General features: G+C 65.8%; 1 protein-coding gene across 1 annotated transcript; it reads left to right on the forward strand.

Moving 5' to 3' along the window:
- The first annotated feature begins 4,387 nt into the window (after positions 1-4,387).
- Positions 4,388-24,373, forward strand: RNF157 (ring finger protein 157). The gene is made up of 20 exons (XM_050714329.1): positions 4,388-4,606; positions 8,464-8,582; positions 12,404-12,492; positions 12,984-13,130; positions 13,284-13,401; positions 13,622-13,688; positions 13,780-13,823; positions 13,972-14,019; positions 14,105-14,176; positions 14,715-14,874; positions 15,066-15,178; positions 15,488-15,732; positions 15,824-15,932; positions 16,214-16,325; positions 16,447-16,619; positions 16,760-16,825; positions 17,132-17,180; positions 18,732-18,842; positions 21,914-21,954; positions 22,643-24,373. The coding sequence occupies exons 1-19, from the start codon at positions 4,519-4,521 to the stop codon at positions 21,952-21,954; spliced, it is 1,971 nt and encodes a 656-aa protein (XP_050570286.1). The 5' UTR covers positions 4,388-4,518; the 3' UTR covers positions 22,643-24,373.
- Positions 24,374-26,892: the final 2,519 nt, after the last annotated feature.

Raw genomic sequence — 26,892 nt, forward strand, 5'->3', positions numbered from 1 at the left:
GGCCGGGGGGTGTGCCCGGGGTTGGGAGCGGGGGAAGGGGGGGCCGGGGGGAGGGGAGGGCCCCCGCCGAGCGCCGCCGTGGGAGCCGGCGCGGCCCGCGCCGCGCCGGACACCGGGGGGGGGGGGGCGGGAAGGGCGTGGGCGGGGCCCGAGTGGGGCAGCCAGGCCCCGCCCCCCCCCGCGCTGATTTGGTCCCCGCGCGCCGCCCGCCCCGCCGGCCCTGCGCTCGAATATTCAAGCTGCCCCGGCCGCCTCGCCCCGCCCCCCGCGCGCCCCATTGGGCCGGCGCCTTGTGTTTTGGCCGCGGCGGCTCTGACTATTGGTCCGAGGGTTCCTCCCCCTCCCCCCCTCCCCTCCCCGAGGGGATGAATGGGAGGGGGGTAGGGGGGGGGGGGAGGAGCGGGGCGACTCGCTGAATTGGCCCCGCTCCCGGGTCGGCTCGCGATTGTGACGTCACGTTCATTGAGGAGGTTTTCATTGAGCGGCCCCGCCCCGCCCCCGCGCTACGCGGCCCCGCCGCCGGGGGGATCCCGCGGCTTCCGCTTCGGGTTTAATTTGGTTTTAATTTGGTTTTGTAAGGTAAAAGCTCCGCCGAGCAGTGCCCGGGGATCCCCGTCCCGCCAGCCCCCTCCTCTCGCCCCGGCGAGGTTCGGTGGTCTTGGGGCGCCAGGCGCGTCCTGGAGGCCGTAATTAACGGGGGGAAGGCGGGCTGTGACCGGGGGCTGCAACGGGCGGTGCGGGAATAGGGTGGGCTGGGAGGGAGTAGGGTGAGCTGGGAGGGAATAGGGTGGGCTGGGAGGGAGTAGGGTGAGCTGGGAGGGAATAGGGTGGGCTGGGATGGAGTAGGGTGGGCTGGGAGGGAACAGGGAGGGCTGGGATGGAGTAGGGTGAGCTGGGTGGGAGTAGGGTGGGCTGGATGGAAATAGGGTGGGCTGGGATGGAACAGGGAGGGCTGGGTGGGAGTAGGGTGAGCTGGGTGGGAGTAGGGTGAGCTGGGTGGGAATAGGGTGAGCTGGGAGTGAGTAGGGTGAGCTGGGTGGGAGTAGGGTGGGCTGGGAGGGAATAGGGTGGGCTGGGTGGGAATAGGGTGAACTGGGATGGAGTAGGGTGGGTTGGGAGGGAACAGGGAGGGCTGGGAGGGAGTAGGGAGGGCTGGAAAAGGCCCTTGGGGGTTTGGATGTGGCAAGCTGAGGAAGAGGAGATAAAGAAGCTGGAGGCAGGCTCAGCCACCACTGGCCCCAGCACCGGGTGCTGAGGCCCCGCCGGGGATCATTGCAACCCCCCCCCGGGTCCCACGATGGGGGCTGGTGAGAGGAGCCCCCCCAGAACATCCGCAGCTGGGCGGAGACCCCCCCCCCCCCCCATCGGCTGATTTTGGCAGCCCTCATCCTCCTCCCTGGGCCAAAGCCAGCCCTACAGAGGGAGCAGAGGAGGAGTCCCAGGGGGAGCGGGGTGGGGGGGCTCTGAACCCACCCAGCGACCTGCAGCCCCTCTGCACGGGGCGGCTGGGGGCCTGCTGCCTGCACACCGTGCCTTCCCGCTGGATGAGCGGAGCCATCAGCCTTGGGCAACCTGCCTGCACCTCGCACGGGAACGCTGCCCCTGGGCTGCAGCAGCTGTGGTGCTGGCAGCAGGAGTCCAGGGCCGTGCTGGAGCACAGCGCCCGGCCCGTCTGCGTGAGCAGCCCGTGCCTCAGCCCTTCGTAACATAATAATGTGTGTGGCCTCGGCGTGGATCAAAACCCCCGTGGAAAAGAAGCCTTCCTGGGGCAGGACCCATCGCCCTTCCCACTGCCCCTGCCGGAGATGCTGTCCTGTCCCGGCACCGGGTGGCTCTGGGGACGCGCTGCCCCTTGGGGCTGTGGTGTCAGCCCCCCGGGCAGGGCAGGGTCCCCCAGCGCCCCGCTGCGCCCGCCCGCAGCCCTCGTTAGGTCAGCGCCCACTAACGAGGGGCCCGGCTGCCCCCCAGCTTGCAGGGCTGCGTGGGGAGGGCTGGGAGCTGGCTGGGGGGGGGACAAAGGGACGAGGGGTGTTGGAGGCTGGGAGGATGGAGCCCCAGGAAGGGCAGGGGACAGTGGTGGGGACACAGAGGTGCGGGGAGGGGGGGGTTGAGCCTGCAGCTCCTGAATAAGCAGCAGGAGAAGGAGAAAGGGATGGGATGGGATGGAGGGGAGGGGAGGGGATGGGAATTGGCGGTGGGTCACTTCCAGCTCTGCTCCAGGCGAGTTTCCCTCCCTGCACACAGGGACGTGCCCTGCCTCCCCCGGGAAGCGCTGTGGGGTCCAGGGGACAGCCAGCCCCTTCCCTGCATCACCCCTTGGTGTCCGCTCACCGCAGGCCTGATCCTGACGGCCCAGCTGTGTCTCCCCCCCCCCCCCCGCAGGCCAGCAGCCACCTCGAGCACTGCTGCTCGTAGGCAGGAGCAGGGTCCCCTTCGCCTTTCCCTTCCCCTTCCCCTGCCCACACACCAGCTCCCCCGACCGGGCAGGACGGATGCTTTGCCCCCACGTCCCGCCCAGCAGCAGGTGCGTTTTGGGGTTAAACACTGCTTTTTCAGCTTCCCCCTCCCTCTTCCTGCACGGCACTGACCCTTTTGGGGACTGTCACGGCTTCTCGTGTGCTGGGGTCCGGGAGGGATCAGGCAAACACGGGAGGGAGGCGAAGCTCGACCCCGGGCTGTGCTGTCCCCGCTCCTGCCCGCGCTCCCTTGCTCCACTGCGGCACCGTCCTACAAAACCCTCTGCTGCAGTAACACACGGCTGGAAAAAAAAACAACCACCAAGCAGCCGAGCCGTGCGTGCACGCAGCAGCCGTGCCCGTAACGCCGGCTGCTTTCTGGCTCCGCGCGGGGATAACTCGGAGTTATTGTCTGCACCGGAGCCCTGCGGGCTGCTGGGCGCTGCTGACGGAACGCGACGGCTCCGGAGCTGGGAACGGGGCTGGATGCGGCCCCGAAGCCTCCCCTGGGCTCTCGGATGGTGCCGAAGCGTGGGGCCGTCGAGGTTTGGGGGCTGCTTTGTTTTGGGCAATCCGAGCCAGGACCTGACCCGTTTTTCCCAGGTCTTGGGAGAGGCTGGATCCGGCCTCGGCTTCTCTTGTGCAAACGTTCCCTGCTTGATCCCGGGTGCGTGTGGGATTTGGGGGCCGCGATTCCTGGCGCAAGGGTTTTAGCACCAGCACCAGGCTGTACCCACCCCCCGGCAGCACCCCGTGCCCACCAGCACGGCCCTGCCACCCTCCCCGCGCCCGCCGTGCCGGGCCTTTGTGCTGGAAAAAAGGAGAGCAAACGTGGGCGAGGAAGGAGGTGGTGGTGGGGGGGAATGCGTACGTGCCCGTACGGGGGTGGGCACGCCGCAGGGAGCCGTGGGGATGGCCCCCGCTCAGCACCGCCGAGGAGCCGAGGCCGTCGGGGCGCTGATCTGCCTGGCTGCACATCTCCGGGTTGGTATTTATAGCGTGCGCCTTGTCGGCCCGAATCAGAATCAGGCGCCGCGCCGCTAACCCGCAGGATTCGTCCACCGCCTGCGTTTGCGTGTGAGCGCCCGTCCTTCCGAAGGGAAGCCCCCAGGGCGCCCAGTGCCCCCCGGCAGCTCCGCGCTGGGCACCCGAGGGTGGGGGAAACCTGCTGGGGTGCTCAGGGACACCCCGACGGTGGCTCCAGCTCCGTGCCCCTGTGCCTGGTGGTGTCTGGGTGCAAGGGGTGGGGGGCTTGGCTCCTGCCAGGGGACGCCCCGGGGGGGGGGGCGAGGCAGGGGTGGGTCAGGGTGGCCCCATCCCTGCGCTGGGGGTCCCGGGGGTGGGGGGGGGGGCTGCTGGGGTCACCCCGGCTGGGTGGGAGGGGGGTGACACCGGGGGTGGGTGGGGACAGGGGGGTGGGCGGGCTGCTGGGGGCGGGGGGGGGGGGGGGGTCACTGGGGTGGGTGATGGGGGGCCAGCAGGATGGTACCGGGGCAGGCAGGTGGCACCAAGTGGGACCAGTGCGTGGCGCCGGGAGCAGCTGGGTGACACTGGGGGTGGCAGGCGGGGGCTGCTGGGGGCAGGTGCCAGCACCAGGGACAGCCGGGGGGGCAACTGGGGGGAGGGGGGGGGGGGGAATGGCAGGCGGGTGGCACCGGGGGCAGCGCCTTGCCCTGCGGCGTCCCCGTGCCGTGCCGAGCCGTGCCAAGCAGCGCGGCGCCCTGCAGAACCGAGCCGAGCCGAGCCGAGCCGAGCCGAGCCGAGCCGAGCCGAGCCGAGCCGAGCCGAGCCGAGCCGAGCCGAGCCGAGCCGAGCCGAGCCGAGCCGAGCCGAGCCGAGCCGAGCCGTGCCGTGCCGTGCCAAGCGGGCGGGGCGACCCGGGCCGGCCCCGCATTGGCGCAGCCCCGGCGCTAGCGCGGAGGCGGTGCCGGGCGCGGCGCAGCGCGGAGGATGCTGCGGGAGGGGGGCGCCGCCGCTGCCGCCAGCCCCGGTGCCGGTGCCGGGCGGGAGGGTGCCCCTCTGCAGCCCCCCCCCCCCCCGCCGCTGAGCCCCCAGCCCGGCCATGGGGGCGCTGACCAGCCGGCAGAACGCAGGGGTGGAGGAGGTGGACGTCCCCGCTAACTCCGTCTATAGGTACCCCCCGAAATCCGGTAAGCGCTTAGAGGGGGCACCCCCATCCCGCTCCAGCGGGGGGGGCGGGGGGGGACACACACACACACACACGAGGCATCACCTTGGTCCGGCAGGGGAGGGTGTCCCCAAAAAGCCCCGGCCCGCTTTGGGGGGCTCAGTGGGGTCGGGGATGCACCTGCGCACCCCAACGCCCACCCGCACCCCTCGGGGGGGGGGGGGGGGACCTCAAAACTTGGGGTGCGGTGCTGGGCGCCCCGGGGCCGTGTGGGGCAGGGCTTGGGACGGGGTGACCCTGGGGGTGCCCTGTCCCCAGGGGTCCATTTACCAGCTGCAAAACTTGCCCAAGTTTTTGGTACTTTAATCCCATTTTTATTCGCACCTGGGGGCTGCTGAACGCTGGCGCTCGCTGCGAGCTGCTCGGGCAAAGCTGGCTTTAAATTCCCGGGAGGATGCTTGGGATGGGAGGGATCGCAGGGGACCCCTCCTTCCCCTGTGCTCTGCCCCCCAGCAGCACCCCAGCCTCTGCTGTCACCCCCCAGGCTCCTGTCCCTGTCCCCATCCCCGGTGGCGATGTCTCTCCCTTTCCGAATCCGGCCCTGCCTCAAACCTTGTGCGTGACCTTGGAAAATCGGGGCCCTGCCCTCCATGCCACGGGGCTGGGCTGAGCTGGTGGCTGGGGGGGGGCGTGGGGATATCCTGGGGGGGGGGTGGGGGTCACACGCCAAGAGGTAACGGAGCTGGGTCATGGGGGGGTTCCGGCATCAAAGCGGCACAAAAAAAGGCGAATAAATATCTGCGGCTGGTGCCTGCGTGTGCCCGGGGATTGCCACAGCATCCTTGCGGCACCGGCTGTTATTAATAGGTGACTATTTTGGGGGTTAATAGGATAAGGTAAGCGCTTGGGTCGTTAGCGCCGGGACAAATTACTTGCTCGTTACGAATAAAGACCTCCTCAGGAAGAATTACAGCCGGCCCAAAGCCTCTCCTCGTCCTGAAAAGCCGCGCTCACCTCGTTTTGATTTTATTTTGTTTGAACTCTGCTGGCGTGTGTTTTTAGGGGGGTGTCTTGGGTGCTGGGGGAGCGCTGCCGCTGCCCTGGGGTAGGGACTGTGCCCAGCTGGGGGCTCCCGGGGTCCTCTCAGCTGGCAGAGGTCAGGCTGGGGCTGCCCCCCTGATTTTGGGGGGAACTGGGGGCTTTCAGGGCTCATCCAGCAGAGCTGGGACCCCTCCTCGGGGCTGCATCCCCACGGAGAGGGGCAGGAGGTGCCCGGGTGGCAAGGAGGGACGCGGCCAGCTGCACCGAGCGCGGGCTGGTGGCCTCGGGAGATTACGGCTGCTCTGCCTCTAATCCCAGAGGGATTTGCCTTCGGCGGCTGAGCGGGAGGAAGAGGAGGAGGCAGTGGGGCCGGATCCTGCACAGCAGCAGCACCTCGCCCGCATCGAGCCTGGAAATGCCTCCCTGGGGCACGGGGCCGTGGGACATTGCCCTCTCTGCAGACGCGGCCGTGGCTCGCTCGGCGGGGGCGTTGCAGCCACCTCTTGTCCCCATCGAGCATCTCCTCTCCTCGTCCTGGGGGTCTCCGCCCCAGGGGCTGTGGGGCCGGCTGCGGGGTCCCTGGATGGGGGCAGGATCCTTATTTCATCCCCAGTCCCTGGCTGAGGCTGGGGCCACGCAAGTGTGGGGACAGGAGCAAAGAGGGGCGGCCAAGTGGGGACACCGCAAGTCCTGGGGACACCCCGAGGGCTCCTGGAGCTGCGGGGCGAGGGCTGGCGCAGCAGCTCCTCGGCCAGGGCTTGGCTTTTTCTCCCTCTCCGGAGCGTTCAATTAAACAGCCCGCGGTGCGCCAGCTCCCCGCTGCCACCGCGGGGTGGGTGCTCGGCGGCGCCGGGGGGCTCCCAAGGCACAGCACCCTGCCGTCAGCACCCGGACGGGCTGAGACCCAGCGGTGCTGTTTTGGCCGCTTTGGAGAAGGGGGCTCTGTGGCCGTGCTAAAAGCTGGGCCCTGGCGTTGGAGAGCTGCAGGGCTCAGCCCCGCGAGGGCAGCGCTGGCTCAGGGCTGTGGGCACCAAGGTCTGCGTCCGTGGGGTCCCTGCAGGTCCTGGGGGACCCCGTTATCTTCCCCAGGTGCTGTGCAGGGAGGTGCTCGTGGAGAAAAGGGGCCGATGGCATCAGCTGGTGCCTGGGGATGTCCTGCAGCAAGGTGCTGGCGGCCGTGTGGGTTTTGTTTGCTGGGAAGGTGGAGCAGTTGGGTTTGGTTCATCCTTGGAAGCAGCCGCTCCGTCCCTTCGGCTCACGCTCTCTGGGCTCTGAAGGTGAAGCTCTCGTTAAGGCCCGGCTGTCCCCGGGTGCTGTGACCGTCCTTGTCAGGCTCTCCTCCCCCCGGGGCAGCTCTCGGGTGAGGAATTGCAATTAGCCCGTAATAAGAGCACTGGTGCTTCCCTGTCTGCCCCTCGGTGGGGCCCGGCCGTGCCCACGGTCACCCGGCGGGGCTGGCAGCGTCCTGCCGAAGCCAACACCATCATTTGTTTAATCTCCTGCCTCTTTAACCTCCTTTGCTGCCGGCTGCAGCGCTCAGCCCATGTACGATTGATGCAGCTCTCTGCGCGGCGGCGAGTCCCGCGGGAGGGCGAAGGCGCAGCCGAGCGTGGCCAGGAGCCCCCGGCCCCGGGGCTGCGTCCCCGCCAGGACACACAAAGGGGGAGCTGAGGGTCCTGGGCCGTGCCACGGGGACCTGCAGCACCCAAGGGTGCTCGCAGCCTCCGGCGGGGAGGCTGGGTGATGGTCTGTGCCAGCAAGCCATGGCCGGGGTCGTCGCACAGAGCCTGGGCTCCATTTTTTGGCTTCTCCCCGGTGCCTGGGAGCTCTCCTGTAGGTTTAAACATTTTTTTTCCATCTCTTCCTTTTGTACAAAGTCCACGTCAGGAAAAGCTCGGGATAACCACAGTCCCCCTGGTTGTGCTGCTTTGCTCCTGGGCTTTTCCACCCGGCCGCGTCCTTCCCTGGGGAGCCGCCTGGGAATTACGGCCGTGGAAACGGGGGCAGAAAGCGGCGGGCGGCAATAATTGACGGTCGGCTTCTCACCGGGGCGCCGCAGCCTTGGGATGAGCCTGGGTCTGTTCTCCCTGCGCCTCGCCAGGCTTTGGGCTTCGTTTTGGGGTTTTCCATGGGATGTTAAGGCCCGAGCAGGAGCTGCATCGGCTGGGAGCCAGCTGCAGCCTCTGACTTCAGTGCCCAAAGCCCGGCCACTTTGAGCTGCAGACCCCAAACATTTTCCTCCTGGAGGATTTCCCTAGAGGAGCCGGGGATGTTTGTGTAGCCGTGTGGCCTCATGGAAGCAACCAGGGGCTGTGGGTTTTTTTCAGGGGCTGTGGCTAAAGCTCGGGGTGAATCCACTCGGATTAAATCCTGCCGGACCAAGCAGACGCCTCCCGGGTGCTGCGATGGGGCTGTGCCCCTGCACCAGCCGATTTCCATCTCGGCTCTGCCTGCGTGGCTGCTCCGGGCGATAAATCAGAGCCGGCAGCGGCTCCCTACCTGTGACGAGCGATGGGGCCGTGGGAGCAGGTCTGCTCCACGAGGCTGCCTCTTCCCCTGCTCCCCGGGGCTCTCCCGGCTCCTGCGTGGAGGTGGCTGCAGGGGCAAAGCAGGTGGGAGAAGGACTGCCAAAAGGGTCGCTCCTTCACCCCTGCACGTTCATGTCCCACGAGCCCCAATCCGACAGGCTTTGGGCGAGGTGGCCTTGGGGACAAAGCCGCCCTGGGGATGAAGCCACCCCGGGGACAAAGCCACCCTGAGCCACCCGCTGGCCCCGCCGGCAGCGGCTCCCCGTGGTGCCCCCTCCGCTCAGTCTGTCCGTCTGTCCTTCCTCCCCAGGGAGCTACTTCGCCAACCACTTCATCATGGGAGGGGAGAAGTTCGACTCCACGCACCCCGAGGGTTACCTCTTCGGCGAGAACAGCGACCTCAACTTCCTGGGGAACCGGCCCGTCCTGGTAGGCACCGGGGGGATTGCGTGTGTCCGTGTGTCCGTCTGCTCGCAAGGGCAGAGCCGGCCAAGCGCACCGGGGCGGGCCGAGTGGATTCTCTGCTGTCTGATACAGAGGTTGGCCGCTTGCCACCCCCCGCAGGGGGCTGGTCCGTGTCCCCTCCTGGGCTGCCCACCCGTGCTCACCGGCTCTGTAGGTGCGCCCCGGGGCAGCGAGGTGGGTGACATCTCTCCTCGGGTGCCACCCTAAAGCACGAGCATCACCCCCATCACACCCGTGTGTGTTTTCCTACCCGCGCTGCCTGGCCGGGATGCGCACGGGCTGCTGGCACGCGTGGTTTGGAGACGGTGAGGGGCGAGGGGCTGGTTTATCACGGCTCCTTTCCCTCTCCCTCTTGGAGAGCTTTCTCCTCCCGCCTCTCACCACGCAGCCGCGAGCCGTGACTGAGCCGAGTCCGAGGTCTCCCCCAGGGGACCCGGGCAGTTCTGCTCTTGCTGCTTCGCATGCATCTGAAGGGCAAAGGCAGCTGCGGGGCTGGAGCAGGAGCTGTTCTGCCCCTTTTCTGGCTTCTCCAAATCCGGTGTTATTTTTATTAAATGGACTTCTACCCAAACAAAAGGGATTTGGGGCCAGTTTGCTTCTTGTGTGTGTGCGAGCAGGGTGCTGGGTGCCAGCCAGGGGGAAGCCCGGCTGCCTCAGTTCCCCGGGGACTGTCCCTGTGTGCCTGCTCCTGGGGCTGGGGTTTGTTCCTGGTGCATTTAGAAAGCAAGGAAGTGGCACCAGGACCGTCCTGGCAGTGGGGTTTCATTTCTGGGAGGGGTCAGGCAGTAAAAAGCCTCGAGGTGAGGAATTAAAAGGCACCCAAGCTTTTCTGGTGGATCAAGATGAGTGTGCCCGCCCCGGACAGCTCAGCTTTCGAACGTTTCTCTCCATCCCATCTGCTTTCCCCGAAACCAGAGGCCAGCATTCACCTCCTCTCCCTTGAGAAATCCCCTTGCTGCCAGTGAAAGCCTCCCAGCTGCCCCCGTGCGCTTCTGAGGGCACAAATCCTGCCAGCGGCCCGCCGGGAGCAGCAGGGGAGGCAGACGACCAGCTTGGAAGCAGCAGAAGGAATTAACACGGCGTTGCAAACTGAATTGCATCACTCGGGCTTAATTACCGGGGGCGCTGAGCGGCTGAGCTTCGGAGATTTTGGGGTCACAGGGGGAATCTGAGGGCTGGGGCTGGAGGACCCACGTTGGTTCTGGCCCGATGCTGTGTCCAGGCCACATTTAAGCATCCCTGGTGCTGCCCCCAGCCCTTTTCTGAGGCTTTGTGGCTGTTGTTTTGTGTTCTGGGCTGCTGTTACAGAGACGTGGCAGGGCTGGAAATGTCAGAGACCGCCGGTGCTTTTCACCGGGAGATTTATTTTGGGTTCCTTCGGATGTCCTCAAAGAGCTGGGGGGTTGATGTCTGGGAAATGCTGCCCTAAATCCCCTCTAAGCCGAGCGGCTCGGGGTGAGCTGTTAAATATCAGCTGCAGGGCGGTGATGGGGCTGGGCAGGCGCAGAGGTTTGGCCGGGGGTGGCCGCATCCTGCCCGCGGGACCCTGCCCGCTCCTCCCCGATGTCCTCGGTGCAGGGTGCTTCTGCAGCCATGCAGCAGGTGGGGAAGGGTCTCGGAGCTCCTCAGAGCCACAGAAACCAGCGCGGGCCTGCTCGTGGACAAACCCCGGGGATATTTTGAGTTTTTTTGCCCTCGTCAGGAGCTGGCCAGGACCAAACATCGCTGCAGGCGCGCGCATGGCGTTCCCAGAGGGATAGTAGTCGAAGCGAGGATTTTTAGCTGTTGTTTTTCGGCTTGATTTAAGTCAAGGGGACGGAAAGAAGTCCTCTAAATGGCCCCTTTGTGATTGTGCAAATCTGGCTTGCAAAATTTCATTAAAATAAATAAATAAATAAAAAAAGCACCAGAAAAGGGCCCACAGCTGGGCGCGAGAGAGCCCAACGGTGGCAACCGAACGGTTCCTGCAGCAAGAAATTTACCCCCGGCACTTCCCCATTCCACCCAGCCCAACTGCTGCTGCCTGCCCCGACCCCAAATTCCTGGGGGGGGGGCCAAAAGGGCCCCCAGGGGGCTGTGGGGGGAGCTGTGCCCCATGGCACGCTGCTGGCTACCGTGGCTGCTGCACCGGGGTCATTGCACGTGGAGGGGTCCTGCACCCATGGGTGACGGGTGGCTTTTGGGGTCCATGGGGTGTTTAGGGCACGGTGAGGTGCAAATGAGTGAGCTGATTGGATTGCTTCGTTAATTAGAGTAGTGAGGATGGGTCGTCCCGTGGCGTGGGTTGTGGCTGTGGGTTGTGCTCGGCTCTCGGGTGCTTGCTCCCTCCCAGCCGCACCGCGCAGTCTGTGGGTGCCCGAGGCTTCTGGCAGAGCTCGTTAGCACGGCTTAATGACTCAGCAGCCCTTTTCTCCGTCCCCAAGGAAAAGGTGACAATTTCCAGGTGCCGTGGATTAATCTTCAAAGGGCCCCATGCCACCACCACCTGCGGGCTGAGCGGCTCCAGCCCAGGTTCAACCCACCTGTGGGTGCTGGGACTGTCCCCTGCCCGTCCCCTGCCCCACCGAGCCCCACGGCCGGGGGAAGGTGACCATGGCTTTCCCACGCCAGGACGCCAGGGACGTGGTGAACAGGCACCGGGAGGGGCGAAGGGACCCGAGCAGCCCCCTTTGGTGACGGTCCCGCTCCCCAAGCACCAGTTCAGCCCGAAACCCTTCGATTTTTGCCGGTGCCTGCTGTCCCCTTGGCACCTGCTGCCCGCCCGGCAGCCTGATGTCCCCCTGGGACGGTGACAGCTCGCCACCGAGCCGGGCATTAATCCCAGCATTAGCTGCCCCCCGGCTCTGTCTCTCCGTCACATTTCCATCGTCCCCCGGGGAGGCTGAGCGCACCCCGGGGCTCAGCACGCCTCGAAGACACCCGAAGGAGGGGCAGAAATTGGGGGGAGATGTCCCCCTGGGTCCCTTCCGATGCCCTCGCTCTGCCGCGGTGTCCCCCCTCCTCTACAAGCCCTGCAGCCCCCGTGGTGGCTGCAGGTGACACGGGAGGGACAAGGTCACCTTGGAGGGTGGCACCCCTCGCAGCGACGCTGGCGTCCCCATCGGCTCCCCCTGCTGCACAGGGGCTGATGGGGACCCCACAGCCCGAACCCCATCCATCTTGGGGACAAAACCGGGGGATTTGTGGCCGTTCCTTTGCTGCCGGGCACCGAGCTGGCTCCGTGCTCCCCCTGCCCAGCCTCCTCCCTCAGCTCCGTGCTGCAGCAGCGGTCTAAAAATACAGCAGCGGCCGCCCGCGGCGCCGTGGGATCTATGGGGAGGGGGGGGGCTCGGGCACCTCGACCCCGCTTCCCCTTTGTCCTTGAGACACCCCCTCTCTGCGTGCCAGACCCCATAAACTGTCCCCAGCGGGGTGATGTCCCCGATGTCACGCCGCCTGCTACCCGAAGTGGATGCAGAGCTTGTTTTGGGGTCGGGGAGCATGGCTGGGGGGTGCTGGGGGCTGGCTCTGCCCTGTTGCGGTGGGGGCCTTAAGGAAAGAAGCCCCCAGGGAGTGGGAGCACTTAGGAGGCCGGTGGGGGGGGGGCTTTTGGGGAGGTGGCTGTAGGGGAGAGGTTCCCTTCAGCGTGGCTTTGCCCAGCCTGGGAGGGGATTTGGGTGTTCCCACGGCACTGCCCCAGCCTGGGGGGCTTCTGGGGGGCTCCCATCAGGGTTTTGGGGGGCTCCGCCATCGCGGTGGGACAGGGGAGCCTACGCCCACTCTCATCGGTGTCTCTCTCGTCCTAGTTCCCTTACGCTGCTCCACCTCCCCAGGAACCCGTCAAGACCCTCAGGAGCCTGATCAACATCCGCAAGGACACCCTGCGCCTCGTCAAGTGAGTCCCGGGGGGGTGCTCCCGTCCCACCACCCCGTCCCCGCTGCCCACAGGGGGACGGAGCCGGCCCCGTGCGGGTGCCCCCTCCCCAAGTCCCGGCACGGGCGAGCTTCCCGCGCCAGCCCCCGCCTCTCGGGGCGGGGGGATTAAGCGGAGCTCAGCGCTGCCTTTGAAGTGCTTTTGCTTTTTCTTCCCCCAAAAAGGCTTTATCAGAGGGAGGCCGGGGATTGCGGCTGAGCTGGGGGGTTTGGGATTAGGGCTGGAAGCTGCCTGGATCTCGGGTGGGCTGCGCGCTCCTGGCGTGCCCCAGTTTCCCCTGATGGAGGGGGTCAGGCCCTGAGAGCCTTTTGGGGCCGTCGGTGATGAGGGGACACAAACGGGGTGGTGACCTCGGTGGCACGCCCCGTGGCACCCCAACAGCCGGGGGAGCCGTCCCTGCGGGGCCCCTGAGCCGTCCCCACGGGGTGCCCGCGCCCTCCGTGCCCCCCCAGGTGTTCAGAGGAGGTGAAGACCCCGGGGGAAGAAGTGAGCAAAGCCAAGGTGCACTACAACGTGGAGTTCACCTTCGACACGGACGCCCGCGTGGCCATAACCATCTACTACCAGGCGAGCGAGGAGTTTCACAACGGGGTGGCGAGGTGAGGAGCCCAGCCTGGCGTTGTGTCCCCCCGTGGAATTATTTTAGCCCTTTTTCGGACTTTTTGCCCCGGCCCCGAGACGCATCCCCTAGGGAAGCAGAGCACCGGCTCCTCCTGCTCCCCTACTGACCCTGCCCTCTGCCCGAGGGACAGCTACGTCCCCAGGGACAGCAGCCTGCAGTCGGAGACGGTGCACTACAAGCGGGGCGTGTGCCAGCAGTTCTGCGTGCCCTCCCACACCATCGACCCCTCCGAGTGGACCGAGGAGGAGGTGAGCAGCGTCAGACGGGACGGGGTCGGGCGCGAGACCCCTGAGGTCTGAAACCGTTTGGGGAATGGCCCTAAAACGCTCCCAGCTGGCTGGGAGCACCCGCGGGAGCTCATCCCCCTTGGGGTGAGCAAACCCGGGGGTGTCTGGGGGCTGCGGCTCAGCGGATGGGAGACGAAACCTCGCTCCTCTTGACCAAGCCTTTCCTCCGGTCCCCCCGCAGCTGGGCTTTGACCTGGACCGGGAGGTGTTCCCCATGGTGGTGCACGCGGTGGTGGATGAAGGCGATGGTGAGAGAGGGGACACCCATCTTCCCGGCTGCACAGGGTGCCGCCATGGCTCGGTGTGCCCTGAGCCCCCCCGCTCGTTGTTTTCTTGCAGAGCACGCCGGGCACAGCCACGTGCTGCTGGCCACCTTCGAGAAGGTGAGAGCGGGGCTGGGGCCCTCCTGCCCCCTCCCGGCACCCAGTGGGTGCTGAGGGAGCTTGGGAAGGTGCTTGGGGCTGTTTTGGGGTGGTCCCCAGGCCCGAGGGCTCAGCCCCGGTGCTCACCCCCTTGTTTTCCCCTCCCCAGCACGCCGACGGCACCTTCTGCGTGAAGCCCCTCAAGCAGAAGCAAGTGGTGAGTGCGCCACGTCGCCTCGTGTCCCCGGGGACAGCAGTGACACCCGGGGTGCCACCTCCTCGTCCTCCCCGTGCCGTTGCAGGTGGACGGGGTGAGCTACCTCCTGCAGGAGATCTACGGCATAGAGAACAAGTACAACACGCAGGACTCCAAGGTAGGCGCCTGATGGGCGTATCCAGAACCGCCCTGGACCTGCCCTCGTCCGCCTCCGCTTCCCAAAGCCCCCGATCACGTCGCTCCCGTGGGACAGGGGTGGCAGCACGGCACGGAGCCGCCCGGGGCGGTACGGGGCTGGGGCACTTGGTGGCACAGAGGGGCACAGAGGAGCTGCCAGAGGCTGGAAGCTGAAGGCTTGTCCCCTTGAAGGCTTGTCCCCGTGTCCCCACCTTTCGTGGTGTCCAGGGATGGTGGCGGCTGGATCTCGACAGCTCAGGAGGGGCGGTGGGGCTCGAGGTGTGGGATCTGTTGCTGCTCTGCCACATCTCCTGCGTCCCCCTGCGTGGGGCCAGCCGCCTCCAGACCCAGCTCCCAGCAGGGGAGGTTCAAGGTCCCAGGGCTGCATTTTAAGAGAAGCCAAACCCGGAGGAGAAGCAGGGTCCTGCAGTGAGCTCAGGGCGCTGGGGGGGGATGTTTTGGGGCAACCCTGCCTATTGCCAGGGGTGCAGAGCAGCCGTCGTGTCTCCTCCGGGCAGGTCGCCGAGGACGAGGTGAGCGATAACAGTGCCGAGTGCGTCGTCTGCCTCTCAGACGTCCGCGACACCCTCATCCTGCCCTGCCGCCACCTCTGCCTCTGCAACACGTGCGCCGACACCCTGCGCTACCAGGCCAACAACTGCCCCATCTGCAGGCTGCGTAAGGGGGGGCCGGCAGCTCCCACCCCCGTTTTGGGGTCCCTCAGCCCGGGGAGAGCCTCGATGATGCACGAGGCTGGGTGATGCGGGGGTGACCCTCCTAAAAAATGGGGTTTTGGGCTTCTTTGGGATGCTCCCGTCCCGGTTTCCAGCCCACCCTTTCTCCCTCCCTTTTTCCCCCCTCTCTTTCAGCTTTCCGAGCCTTGCTTCAAATCCGAGCCATGAGGAAGAAGCTGGGGCCCCTCTCGCCCACCGGCTTCAACCCCATCATCGCCTCGCAGACCTCCGACTCCGAGGAGCACTCGGTCAGCGCTCGGGAGGGCTTCGGGTGCCCCGCGGGGGTGGGTGGGGAAGGGCTGGGGATGGACGTGCCTTGTGGGGTTTGTAAAGCTGGAAAGCACAAAAATGCGAGCCGGAAATTGGGGAGGGTTTTGAAATATTGGGAGAAAGCATTGCCCACGTGCATCTGCTTCGGTGGACAGATTTGGGGTGCGGAGGGTTTGTCCCAGCCCTGGTTTTCAGGTGTCCCCTGGGAGCAAAAGGGCGTGGAAGCGGGGGGGGGGGGCAAAGAAGGAGCACGGGGGGGGACCCTCACCCCGTCTCCCCTTCCCCAGTCCTCGGAGAACATCCCCCCGGGCTACGAGGTGGTGTCGCTGCTGGAGGCCCTCAACGGGCCGCTGACGCCCTCGCCGGGCGCGGTGCGGCTGCGGGCGCTGGGGGACGCGGCCCCCCCCGGCACGGGGCCGCTGCCTCCCTACGGCAGCGACGGCCGCCTGCCCCCCCTGCGCGCCCTCTCGCCCCTCGAGCGCCTGTCGGACTGCGCCCCACCAGGGCTCAAGCTGAAGAAAAGCATCTCCAAGTGAGTGCCCCCCCCCCCAAACGGCGGTGGGTGGGGGTCCCCGGGGAGGGGGTGCAGGTCCCCGAATCCCCCCCGCCCCAAATCCCCGCAGGTCCATCTCGCAGAACTCCTCCGTGCTGCCCGAGGAGGAGGACGAGAAGTCGGGCACCGAGTCGGAGCTGAGGGGCACCAGGAGGAAATCTCCTGCCCGGCTGGAGGAGGTGAGAGTTTGCCATGGCTGTGGTGAGCCGGTGAGGATGTTCTGGGGGGGGGGACACGGGGTTTTTGGGGGGCCCAAGCAGCTTCTCAGGGAATACAGGGTCTGGGTGGGGACTTCTGGGTGGGGACTTCCCCTCCTGGGCGTGCTTTGGATGAAGACTGAAGATCCGGATCCACGCCGGGTGCTGTCCCAAGGGGCAAGAGGCCCCAGCCCTGCCCCAAACGCCCCATCCCGCCCTCCCCACGAAGGCGTCTCCCTCCAGCTCGCCGTCCCTTCTCCCAGGAGTGCGGCGTCACACCGGAGAGCGAGAACCTCACCCTGTCCTCGTCGGGCGCCATCGACCAGTCCTCGTGCACCGGCACCCCGCTGTCCTCCACCATCTCCTCTCCAGAAGGTGCGGCCGCCGGAGACCCCCCCCCCCCCCCAACCTCGGAAGGTTTCCCGGGTCCTCGTCCCACGTCCCGCTCCTCCTCGTTAGCCCTGCCGTTAATTACCCGCCGCTGTGCTCCCTGCAGAGCCCGTCAGCAGCAGCCTGGCCCAGTCCGTCATGTCCATGGCGTCCTCGCAGAGCCAGCACTCGCAGCTCAGCACCGACACCGTCTCCTCCATGTCCGGCTCCTACGTGGCCCCCGGCACGGAGGAGGAAGGGGACACGCTGCCCTCGCCCGCGGCCGCCTCCGACGGAGAGGTACGGGGCTGGCAGCCCCCTGCGGCCGGCTCCCTGAGATGGGATGGGAGGGGACTCCTCCGAACCCACCAGCACCCCGCTTTTATGGGCGTTTTTAATTCATTTATTTTTTTCCCCCTCTTTCTCGCCTTTTTTTGCAGTCGACGCCTGTGGAGTCCCTGGATATAAACTTCGTCAGCATCTCGGCCGAGGAGCATGACGCCGAGGTAACGCGTGGCGTGGGGAAACGGCGCTCCCAGCACCATGGGGACCCCCAGTTGTGCCCAGTCGTGGGGTGCACACAGAGGGCTGAGCATCCCCAACACGCTGAGGGCGCTTCCCTGGGGACACGCGGGGCAGTGGGGCCATTCCCCGCAGCAGCCGGAGGTGCCACATCTGGGCTCATCCTCCCGACACCCCCGGGGCCAGGGGACGTTGCCCAGAAGGGACCTGGACGCGTGCAGGGCCGGCCGCCGGCACGGGGCGGGTGCCGCGGGATGGCTGCCGCTCAGCGCTGCCTCTCTGTGCCGCAGGGCAACGCCGTGCTGGAGGACGAGGACGCGTCGCCCACGCAGGACGACGGTAAAAGGCCTGGATCGCTGTTGTCCCCTTGCTCTTGGTTTGGTGTCACCGTGGGTGGCCGATGCCGTGCTGTCCCCAGCTCTCCCGGCTGCCGCGGGGAGAGTGCGAGGGGTCTTGGTGGCACCGGGGCTGGGGCCGCATCCGTCACGGCGGGGCTGTCCCCGGGTGGGTTGGACAGCAGGGGGACAGGGACGGCCGGGTGGCTGTGGGGACACCGGGGCACGCAGCGGGTGGCGACTGGTGCTCGGGGACTGTATCCCTGCTGGGGAATAGGAGGCGGGGTGGTGGACGGGGGGGTCCCAGTGGGGCTCCCCGAGGGCCGGGTGCTGCAGGCAGGGCGATGCTCTGCTCCTGGCCACATCCTGCTGCCCCTCCACGGGACGCAGCCAGAGCCATTTCCAAGAGGAAAAGAGGCTTCCCGATGTTTTTTTTCATTGCTTTTCCCCCAATCTGCCAAGAAGGTCTCTCTTTACATCTCTGAAAACCTCTCCCTGCGCTATCCCCACGTTGGTTTCCGTAGGAAGGGGGTGTGAAGCTGTTCCCCTTGGGCTGTTTTCCTCTTTCTCTTTTTTCCCCTGCCCCCAGCGTGCTTTCACAAGCCGCCACGTGCGCGCCGAGCACTCCTCTCGCCTCCTGCCACGCACTCAGGTAGCCGAGGAAAGGTGGTGTCACCCCCGTGCCGCCAGCTGCCAGGCGGCTTGGGTTTCTTTTGGGACGTGGGGAGGCCCCCGGTGCGTCCCCTCCCGTGCTTGCAAGTCTCTAAATAATGAAAAGGCCCCGAGCCTCTCCCCCCTGTCCAACCTGGACAATCAGCCCAGCTGGAAAGCAGGAGCCTGGCTCAGCGCCGTTCCCCAGCGCCGGGTTTTCATCGGCAAAAAGAGCAAAGGGTTGTCCCAGCCCTGCGGGGAGGCTCCTGCTCGTGGTGAGGAGCGAGCGGGGGCCGTTCCTGGCATCCCCTGGGCCCCCCAGAGGCTGACGCTGCCCTTCCTTCGTGGGGAGCTCAGGTCGGGTGCAAGCCTGCTGGGTCAAACACCAGGAAATAAGGTGTTTGGGGGAAGCCTCCAGCTCTGACGCCCGTTCCCAGCAGGGCCGCTGGCATTTGGGAACGTCCCTCCCGCATCCAAGGGATGCGCACCACCGGGGTGCTGGCCTCTCGGCGTGCGCGTGACACTATAAGAAGCGGGGTTACCTCTCACCCCCCCAAAAAAAAACACCCTCCACCCTCCGTGCAAAGCTTGGCTACGGCTTCTTTCGCCCCACGCGCCGGTCGCTGCCTCCTCCCGGCATCCCCGCACCCGCGCTGCTGGTGCCCGAGGGAGGTGCCCCCGTGGACCCCCCCGGCACAAGGGAAAGGAGCAGCTCGGACCGTGCCCCCCCGCGCCCAGCCCAGGCGTTATTGTCCGCTCTTGGCCCTCTCCGCTCTTTTCCTGGTTTAAAAGCAGTATTTTTAACCTACCCGCTTTGTTTTTAAAGGGGGTGGGGAGGGGAAAACCCCCAGCGCCCCCCTCCCCGGCCGCACGCCCCCGGCTAACTGCGTTAACTCCCTTCCAGGCCGGAGGACAGGCGCGTTCCTCGGTCTGAGGTGTGACAATAACAATGACTTGGGCATCGCACACGTGAAAGCGCTGGACAATAAGCTGTGCTCTGAGGCCCGCTTACCTGGTGAGTGGCCGCCTGCTGAACATGAACTTGGGGCGGGGGGGGGGGGGGGGGTGCTTCCACTCCTCCCCGCATCGCCCCTGCCCTTCGGATCCCCCCCCCCCCCTTCCTCTTCCTCACCTCCCATCCTCATCCCTCTCCATCCCCAGCCCCACCACCAGGTCCTCACCGCCCGTTCTGCCACGAGGCTGAGCAGCAGGCACGTGCCCCCCCCCCCCCCCCCCCCCCAGCCATATGTCCAGGTGTCCTCCTGTCCCCACCGTGGTGCCCGGGGACCGTGGATGGGACGCTTTGTCCCTTGGCCGGGGTCTTGGGGGACGTCGGTCCTGGATGCCAGCACGGGCACCAGCCTCCCCACGAGTGGCCGTGTGGCATAACCGGAGCCCACGGTGTATTTAGTGGTATTTTGGGTCAGGACAGGAACCAGAGATGCTCCAGCCTTGGCCCTGCAGTGTCAGGACACCAGGTGGGAGCTGCCTGCCTCCCCCTCCTCTTCCTCCAGGCCCGGGGAGATGAGGATCTCCAGGTCCGGCTGTCCTCCAGCACAGCCCCAAAGGCTCATCCCTCTCCTCCATCTCTTCGTACCTTTCCTCCCCCCCTCCTTCTGCCTTTCTTCTGTTTCCCCCCACCCTCTCTCCATCCTTTTTTTTCCTCTTCTTTCTCCCGTCCCGAGGCCCCTCCATCCGCGTGGAAGTTCATGTTCACTCTGTGCCAACACGGTTTTCTCAGCCCGTGCTTGTGCCCCCTCCCTGCCCGGAGCTGCGGAGAGGTGACAAATGTATTGGTGACGGGGGACGAGGGCAGGGGACCTGCATCCTCTCCATCAGCCCGGGGGGGGGGGGGGCAAAAATGGGGCCAAAAAAGCCAAAAAGAGCCCTCTGCGAGCCCGGAGCTCTCGCTCAGCTCTGCGTCAATACATTTGTGGACAAGCAGAAAGCAACTCCCCCCGCCCCTCCCCACCTTTCCCCTTCGGCACAAGCTGCGGTGGGTGCTTGGAGAGCCGGGCTGGGGGCTGAAAGCACCCAGACCCCCCCCCCTCCGGGGTCCTTTCTCCCCCCCTTCCCCTCTGGGAAAGCTTCGCCTGCCGGCTGCCCTGTTCCCGGTGGTTTTCTGCTCTGGGGAACCACGGCGAGGCTCTGGCGGAGGAACAGGCGCCTGCCCCAGCTGCCCCGTCCCCTTCCAGCATCAGGCAGCTGCCTGGGTGTCCCTTGGGTGTCCCTTGGGTGCCCCGGGCAGTGCTGAAGACACCCCTGCCTGCGTCCCCCTCGGTCGTGCCGGGGGGAGGATGAGGGAGAGGGGAGAGCTTTGCAGCCCGAGCGATGGGCTGGCAGCGAAGGATGCGGCCTCCATCCTTTGCCCCCCCCCCCAGCACTTCTCCGCGCGCCCGGCGGCTGCGCTGCTTGCCTTCCCCCCCCCCCCGGGAAAATTGGGGAGGGGGCTTTGGGTGCCTGGCCTGCAGGGGGAGAGCACGGCTGGAGGGGCGCGGGGGCTCTGCGCTGGAAGGGGCGGAGAGGTGCAAGGAGCTCCCAGTAGGAGCCCGGCACTGGAGCAGCCACAATTTAATATTCGTGTCGGCGGTGCTGGGCTGCGATCCATGGGGCTGGACCAGTGCCGGGGGGCTGGAGGAGGTGGAAGTTTCCAGTGGGGAGCTGGGGATGGAGTTTCCCACCCGGCTCTTACAGGTTCGGATGTGACCGCATCCACAAGGCAGGCGTGAGGAACGTAGGTTTTTAATTTGGGGCCTCGTGCCTTGAATGCTTAACATCACCTTGACCAGGGATTTTTTTTATTTTTTTTTTTAAATATTCCTCCCCTGGTTTCTCTCGTGGGGACATTTAGCCATGGTTAGACCCACGGGTTGGTTTTTGCTCTCTCTGTAACGAGGGAAGGCGCAGGACGTGGTTCATCAGCGTGGAAATGTCTGTTCGTCCCTAGCACTGCTGTGAGATCTCTGCAGATCTAAATCTGGTGGGAAAATGGTTCGGGAGGAGTTGACAGGCCCCATCCTGGGGATTTAGGGTACAGGGCTTAAGGAAAAACCCCAGACCCGCATCCTCAGGCAGTTCCCGGAGCCCTGGGGGTGAGCAGGGGCTTGCAGGGGGGTTCCTGGGGCCGAGCAGCCTCTGGCCACTGCCTCTGCTGGGGATGGAAGGGCAGCTGGGGGCAGGCACGTGCTGGAAATAACAGCAGCAAGGTGGGGAGTGTGTGGAGGCAGCTCCGCTGCCCTGAGAAGAGCTGAAATCCCACAGGAGCTTTTATTGGTGTGACCCCGTGGATTATGTGAGCTGTGGGCTGGGTGAGCTGCTCGGGTTTTGCCTCGATGCTCTTTGGGAGCCGGTCTGTGCAGGACTGGGGGAGCCCGTCCCTCTCTCCCCAGGGAAGGAGATGTGTGTGTGCGCGTGGCCGTGTCCCCGCGTCCTGCCCCGAGCCTCGGGAGCCTTTCCAGGACACCCTGGATCTGCACAAAGGCACCGTGGCACTGGAGCGACTTAGGCAATATCGAGCTCTAAATGTGATTTCTGCGTGCGTGCGTGTGTGTGTGTGGTCCTGTTTAATTACCCAGGCCCTCTGGGACCCGCAGACTTAACTTGCCTCCCTCTCCAGCCTGAGCTTGCTGCGAAAAGCCACTCGAAGTGGCAGCTGTCCCCTTCCATACATCACACAGCGGGTTTTCGTTGCTTCCTCTGAAAAAACCTCAGCGCTTGTCCTCAGCCCTTGAGGTGCCCCCACGCAGCCCCCAGGGCTCAGAGCTGCCCTGGGCACGGGGCTGAACCTCGATGGGGGGAGCATGGTTTGGGGGTCATCCCCTCCCAGCGCACCACCATGAGTGACCTTGGTGTTTGGGGTGGCGGTGAGCGGGTCCCGGGCTCTGCCTGTCCCCCTCCCCGGGTCATTACGAGCGATATCGACCGTGCCCGGTGCCCGTGGCTCCTTCTCCCCGACCGTTCCCGTGATGGGAGCAGCCCCAGCGCCCATCCCTCGTGTGCCGCCGTGCCGCTGCCTCTCGCCGTGCGAATACTGCCAATAACCCACGGGGCTCACCACGTGCCTTCTGCTCTCTCCCCGCCACGCAGCCGCGGTGCCGGACTCCTGCCCCATAGACATTGACGAATAGGTAGGAGACCTGCAGAGCCTGCGCCCGCGCTCCGGCGTTGCTGGCGGTCCCCGCGCGGTCCTGGGTGAGGTCCCTGAGCGCCCGCGGGGCCGCAGGGGGTCTGCGTTGGGCCCCCTCCCCGTGCATGGCGGGGGCAGAGGCAGCCCCCTTCAATTTGGGTTGGTGAAACCCGGCCACGCCGCACGGCGCTTCGTGTTTGTCCCTCTCCCGAGCCGTTTCCCATGGGGGGGACGCGACCTGGGTGTGCAGCACGCGGGGCTGGGGGTGTGAGCACTTCTCCCTCCTCTCGGGGAGGGCACAGAGCCCAGTGCCCTGGCCCCGTCCTGCACCCAGGGCTGGGGACCCCGCACCCTGCCCTGCCCCTGGCCGAGCTCCCAGCCCCAGCGGGCTGAGGCCGGAGCAGTTTGCATCGCCAAACAGCCCTGTAAAAACCTCAAGTTTCGGGTGACCCGATGGTGCTGGAAGGGAACCCCCTGCCAGAATTGATATTTTGGCACAGGAGCAGGGATTTGGGGCTTCCCAGCTGAGCTGCCCAAATTGGCAGCCCCAAGCGGCACCGTGCTCCCCCCAGGTCTCCCCTCCCCCCCCAGCGAGCCCCTGCTCCCCTGGGGGTGTTCGGGTACAGCGTCATGTTCTCAGCCCTGAGCCCCCCTCCCACAGCCCCTAACCCCCTATTTTTCTCCCCCAGGCCCAGAGGCAGCCAAAAACAACGTGCGGCTCCCACGGAGCAGGCGGCGGCCGTGGGAGTGCTGCCCGTGCCAGGGCTCAGCCCGGGGGGCGCACGCACCCCCCCGCCACGCACAGAGGGACCCGGGCACCGCCACCTCCACCCCTGGGCTGTAGCAGAACTGATTGTTTTTGAAAGAAAAGCCGATAACCTCGTATTTCCCTCCCTGTCCCCTGCCGCAGTGGAAGGACGGGGTGGCCACAGCTGGGAGTGCGGGGGGGGGGGGGCAAGAGCTGTGTCACCTCGCAGCCCCCCCCGTCAGCACCTTTCTGTCCCCCAGCACCGATGGGGACAGGCTGGGGTCCCCCTCCTGCCCCCCATGCAGCACACAGCGGGACGGGACAGGGTCACCCCAAAAAGGGGGTCCTGGGGCACGGCCGCAGGGGGACGATGGCAGGAGGGTGCCCACGGGTTAAGGACAGGTGGCAGCAGTGGCATCCTCAGTGCACAAGCTGGTGACCTCCGTGGGGGGCTGGCCCCCCCGGTTTGCTGGCACGTCCCCGTGCCATGCCGTGGGATGTCCCCACTGGTGCACTGGTGGTGATGGCACTGCCCCTCCCCGGCCCCCTGCACCCCCTTTCTCCTCCTGGGCAGCATGCGAGCTCCGCAAGGTGGCTTGTCCCCAGGGATGGAGGGGGGTGGCAGGGGACCTGGTCCCCGCCGTCACCAGCGCCCCGGGGCATCGCCAGTTTAACCTCACTGTCTTCCGCCCCGCTGCGAGCTTGGGGCTCGGGGCTGTGCCCTCTCTCTGGAACAAGTGCCAAAATTGTCACCCCTGCCACCCCGTCCTGCTCTGTGTGTCCATCGCACTTCGTAGCAGGGGCTGGACGAGGGTGGGGGAGCTGCCCCCCATCCCGCCAACCCCATCCCTCCATCCCCATCCCTCCAGCACTGGGCCGGCAGCGTTAGTGGGGTTTGCTCAGGGGGACGGGCACTCAGGGACCCGTGGGGCAGGGATGCAGCCCCAGACCTCGGGGACCTCACGGGGCCGTTGGCAGAGGCCAGGCTCCACGCTGAAGAGCACCAGGGTCCGCCAAAAGCCTCCTCGGGGACCAGCACCCCAACGCAGTGAGCTTTGCGCCCCCGGAGGGGCTGCTGAGCCCCTTCCCCACGGTTTTCTCAGTAGCACGAGCTGGGCGAGAGCCCCCGAAGCAGATATGCGAGCAAAGCCCCCCTCCTCCTTTCAGGAGGAAACCGCATTTCGGAGCTACGTTAGGACAGAAGGGTGGGTTCTGAAAGGGAACAAAGCCCCTTAGGGGCGTTCCTGCTGCCTGGCTCCCCGTGTGCACGGGGAAAACGAGGGAGATGCTGCGGGGTGTCCCTGCAGCCCTCCCGGCTCCAGCAGGGACAAGGAGAGCTCCCCAGGCACCGTGGCATGGGGCTGCCGTGGTGCTCGGGGAGGTTGGGGGACAGCAGGCAGGTCCTGGCCCCGGGGGGTGCCAGGAGGTGAGCAGCGGGGTGCTGGGGCCGCTGCGAGCTGCGTGTCCCCGAGCTGCATCCCCCGGACCCCCCCGGCACCAGCCCCGGCAGCGCGGGGTGAGGGCGGCAGCCCCTTTCCTCGCGGGGCAGCCCCTCGTTCCAGCCACCCACCCGTCAGGGATTGAAGGAAGGAAACCAGACTGCTGCTTATGACTCTGCTTCGAGCATGTTTCGGGTTTTAAGAGTATGTTTAATAAAGGGTATCTTACGTCGACAAAGCATCCAGAATCACTTTGTGGCTGCGAGGCGAGCACAGTCGGGGTGTTTGGGGCTCAATGGGGGCAAACCCTTCTCCACCACCCCGGTACCACCCCGCAATCAGCCCAGATGCTTCAAAGGTCCTTCACCACGTCCTCAGCTCCCCTCCGACCCCAATTTCCCGGCCTCCTCCCAGCTCTGCCGGCCTGGCTGGGCTGGAGAAGGCACAAAACACAAACCCCACAGGGATGGGGTTGGGAGAATCCAACCCTAAAATGCTCCATGGGGCCGCTCAGGAAACCCCACAGCGGGCTAAGGGCTGGCTGCCCCCAGCCCTCGCTGCCTTAGGAGGGTTTTTTTGCAGGGACGTGTCCCGCTGCTGAGAGAGCTGCTGTGAAAGGCTAGAAACCAGCCAGATTTGGGGCTCTTTATGGGATTGGCCTGTAAAAAAAGTGGCAATAAAACCTTCCGGGCGGGCAGCCCCCTTTCCACACAGGCAGTGGCACCCAGCCCCTTCCCCTGGGGGGCAGGGTAATGCATGGGGTATAATCCTCCCCCAGACCAGTCCTGTGGTAAAGGACGGCCTTTGGGGTGGTGTGTGGGGTCAGGGGCACCTGTAGGGCCAGCGGCGTTAATCACGTTAATTAAATAAGGGCAGACCCCATCCTGTAAGGGGGGGATCTGTCAGCCCCCTTTCCCCTTCAGCTCGCTCTGGGGACACAGATGGGGAGGAAAGGGCCGGGTTTGCCCCACACAGACCCCACAGAGGGCTGGGGCACGGGGTTTAGGTTTTGGGGTGCTCCTGGTGCTTTTTGGGACCCCATTTGGCTGTTTGGGGCCCCGTTTGGCCATGCGAGGCCCCATTCAGCCCCCATTCGGGCAGAAAGCCATGCCCCGCACCCCCTTAGTGGGGGTGCACCCCCAGACCCCACGGAGCACCCCAAATCCCCCCGATTTGAGCCCAAACCCCTCAGGGCCGCCCCCTCCCCTTCCCGGGGCCGCCGCCAGGGGCGGGCAGGCTCCCCCCCTCCCCGATCACCATGGCAACGCGGGGACCAATGGCGGAGCGCGAAGCTGTTTACGGGGCGGGGCGTCTCCATGGCAACGCGCGAAGCCTCTCGGAGCCGCTACTTAATGGCCGCCCCGCGGCCGGCGGCAAATCACGGCGGGCAGCGCCCGGGGCGTCGTTTACCCAAAAACGGGGGAAATTAAACCAAAATTAACCCCCGCTACTCCCCCACACCCCTCCTCCGGCTGCCCCAGGGCCGGGGGTGCTTGGTTGGTTTCTTTTTGGCACCTCTTTTCCTGTTTTGTTTTTTTTTTTTCCATTTTTTCCTATTTTTTTCTAATTTTTTAAATATTTCTTTCTATTTTTTTTGATCTTTTTAAAAAAAAATTTGAATTCCGGAAGCTTCCTGCGCACTCCCGTCAAGTTTGGGAGCGGGGGGACGTCGCTGGGACGGGGTAAGGCAGTAGTTTGGGGTAGCGGGGTGGGTGCGGAGCAGGCCCGTGGGGTGGCTCCGCCAAGGGGATCCCACAGCTGTGGCCGTTGGGGACGGCTGTTTGCGGGGGGGGACACGTTTATTTTCCTTTATTATTCCCCCCCATCCCCTCCACAGCGAAGGACTCTGGGATTTCCCCCTCCAGAGTTTGTAGGGCCTGGCTGCGTGACCCGGGGAGCAGGCATCCTAAAGGGCTCTCACTGCCCTGAGCCCCTTTTTGGGGAATGACCCCGTTTTTTGGGGAGCGGGATGGGTTTTTTGGGGAGCGGGATGGGGTTTTTGGGTCGTCCCCCCCCCAGCTGTTACAGCCGCTTTATTTGAACGGCGGAACTCGGAACCCGCAGCTCCAACCCCCCGGGGCTGCTGTCCCCAGCTGGGCTCAGGGGCTCTCTGGCAGCCCTACAGCCGGGCTGGGGGGCTGGACACTGTCCCCACAACGATTACCACAGCCTGAACCTCCCCCCCGTTGGCCCCAAGGGTGTTTTTGGGGTGGGTTTGTGTTCCCTGCGACCGTTTGTAGGGGTGCAAGGTGGAGGGAACAGCCAACTGCCAAGGGGAGTCGGTAGCAGGGGGGAGCTTTAAGGGGGCTTATTGGCACCTTGAGTGCTGAGATTTTTGTCCCAGTGGGGCAAAGTGGGACAAAAAGGGGGCAAAAGGGGTGGGTGACCCCTTAGGGAGAAGCATCCCTGCCCCTTGGGGAGGAGCATCCCCATTTTGTGGGACTGCGAGCCTGGGTTTTGTTTGGTTGTGGGGATTTTCTGTTGTTTCTTTTTGGTTTGTTTCCTTATTTTCCCCTTTTCTTCTGCCTTGCCGGGCATCGCCAGCACACGGGGTCTGAGAGCTGGCAGGGTGCAGGCCTTTAACGGAATTTCCCCAAAATTCAGGGCTCCCCTAACCCCCGGGGGGAGTTGGCATGGTGGTGGCTCCGTCACTCATCCCCCCGGGGCCGGGTGTCACCCTCGGGGACCCTGATCCCCTCCCCGTTACCGTTGCAGGATCGGCCCCGTCCCTTCCCTCCGCCGCCCCCCGTGG

This window comes from Cygnus atratus, chromosome 18, assembly GCF_013377495.2.
Source record: "Cygnus atratus isolate AKBS03 ecotype Queensland, Australia chromosome 18, CAtr_DNAZoo_HiC_assembly, whole genome shotgun sequence".
Classification (NCBI taxonomy): domain Eukaryota; kingdom Metazoa; phylum Chordata; class Aves; order Anseriformes; family Anatidae; genus Cygnus; species Cygnus atratus.

Bases quoted from the DNA above. Each gene is read 5' to 3' on its own strand.
- RNF157 (XM_050714329.1), top strand. From the start codon at position 4,519: ATGGGGGCGCTGACCAGCCGGCAGAACGCAGGGGTGGAGGAGGTGGAC. The intron at 13,824-13,971 runs GTGAGAGCGGGG...TCCCCTCCCCAG, and splicing joins TGCTGGCCACCTTCGAGAAG to CACGCCGACGGCACCTTCTG. The intron at 14,177-14,714 runs GTAGGCGCCTGA...TCCTCCGGGCAG, and splicing joins ACAACACGCAGGACTCCAAG to GTCGCCGAGGACGAGGTGAG.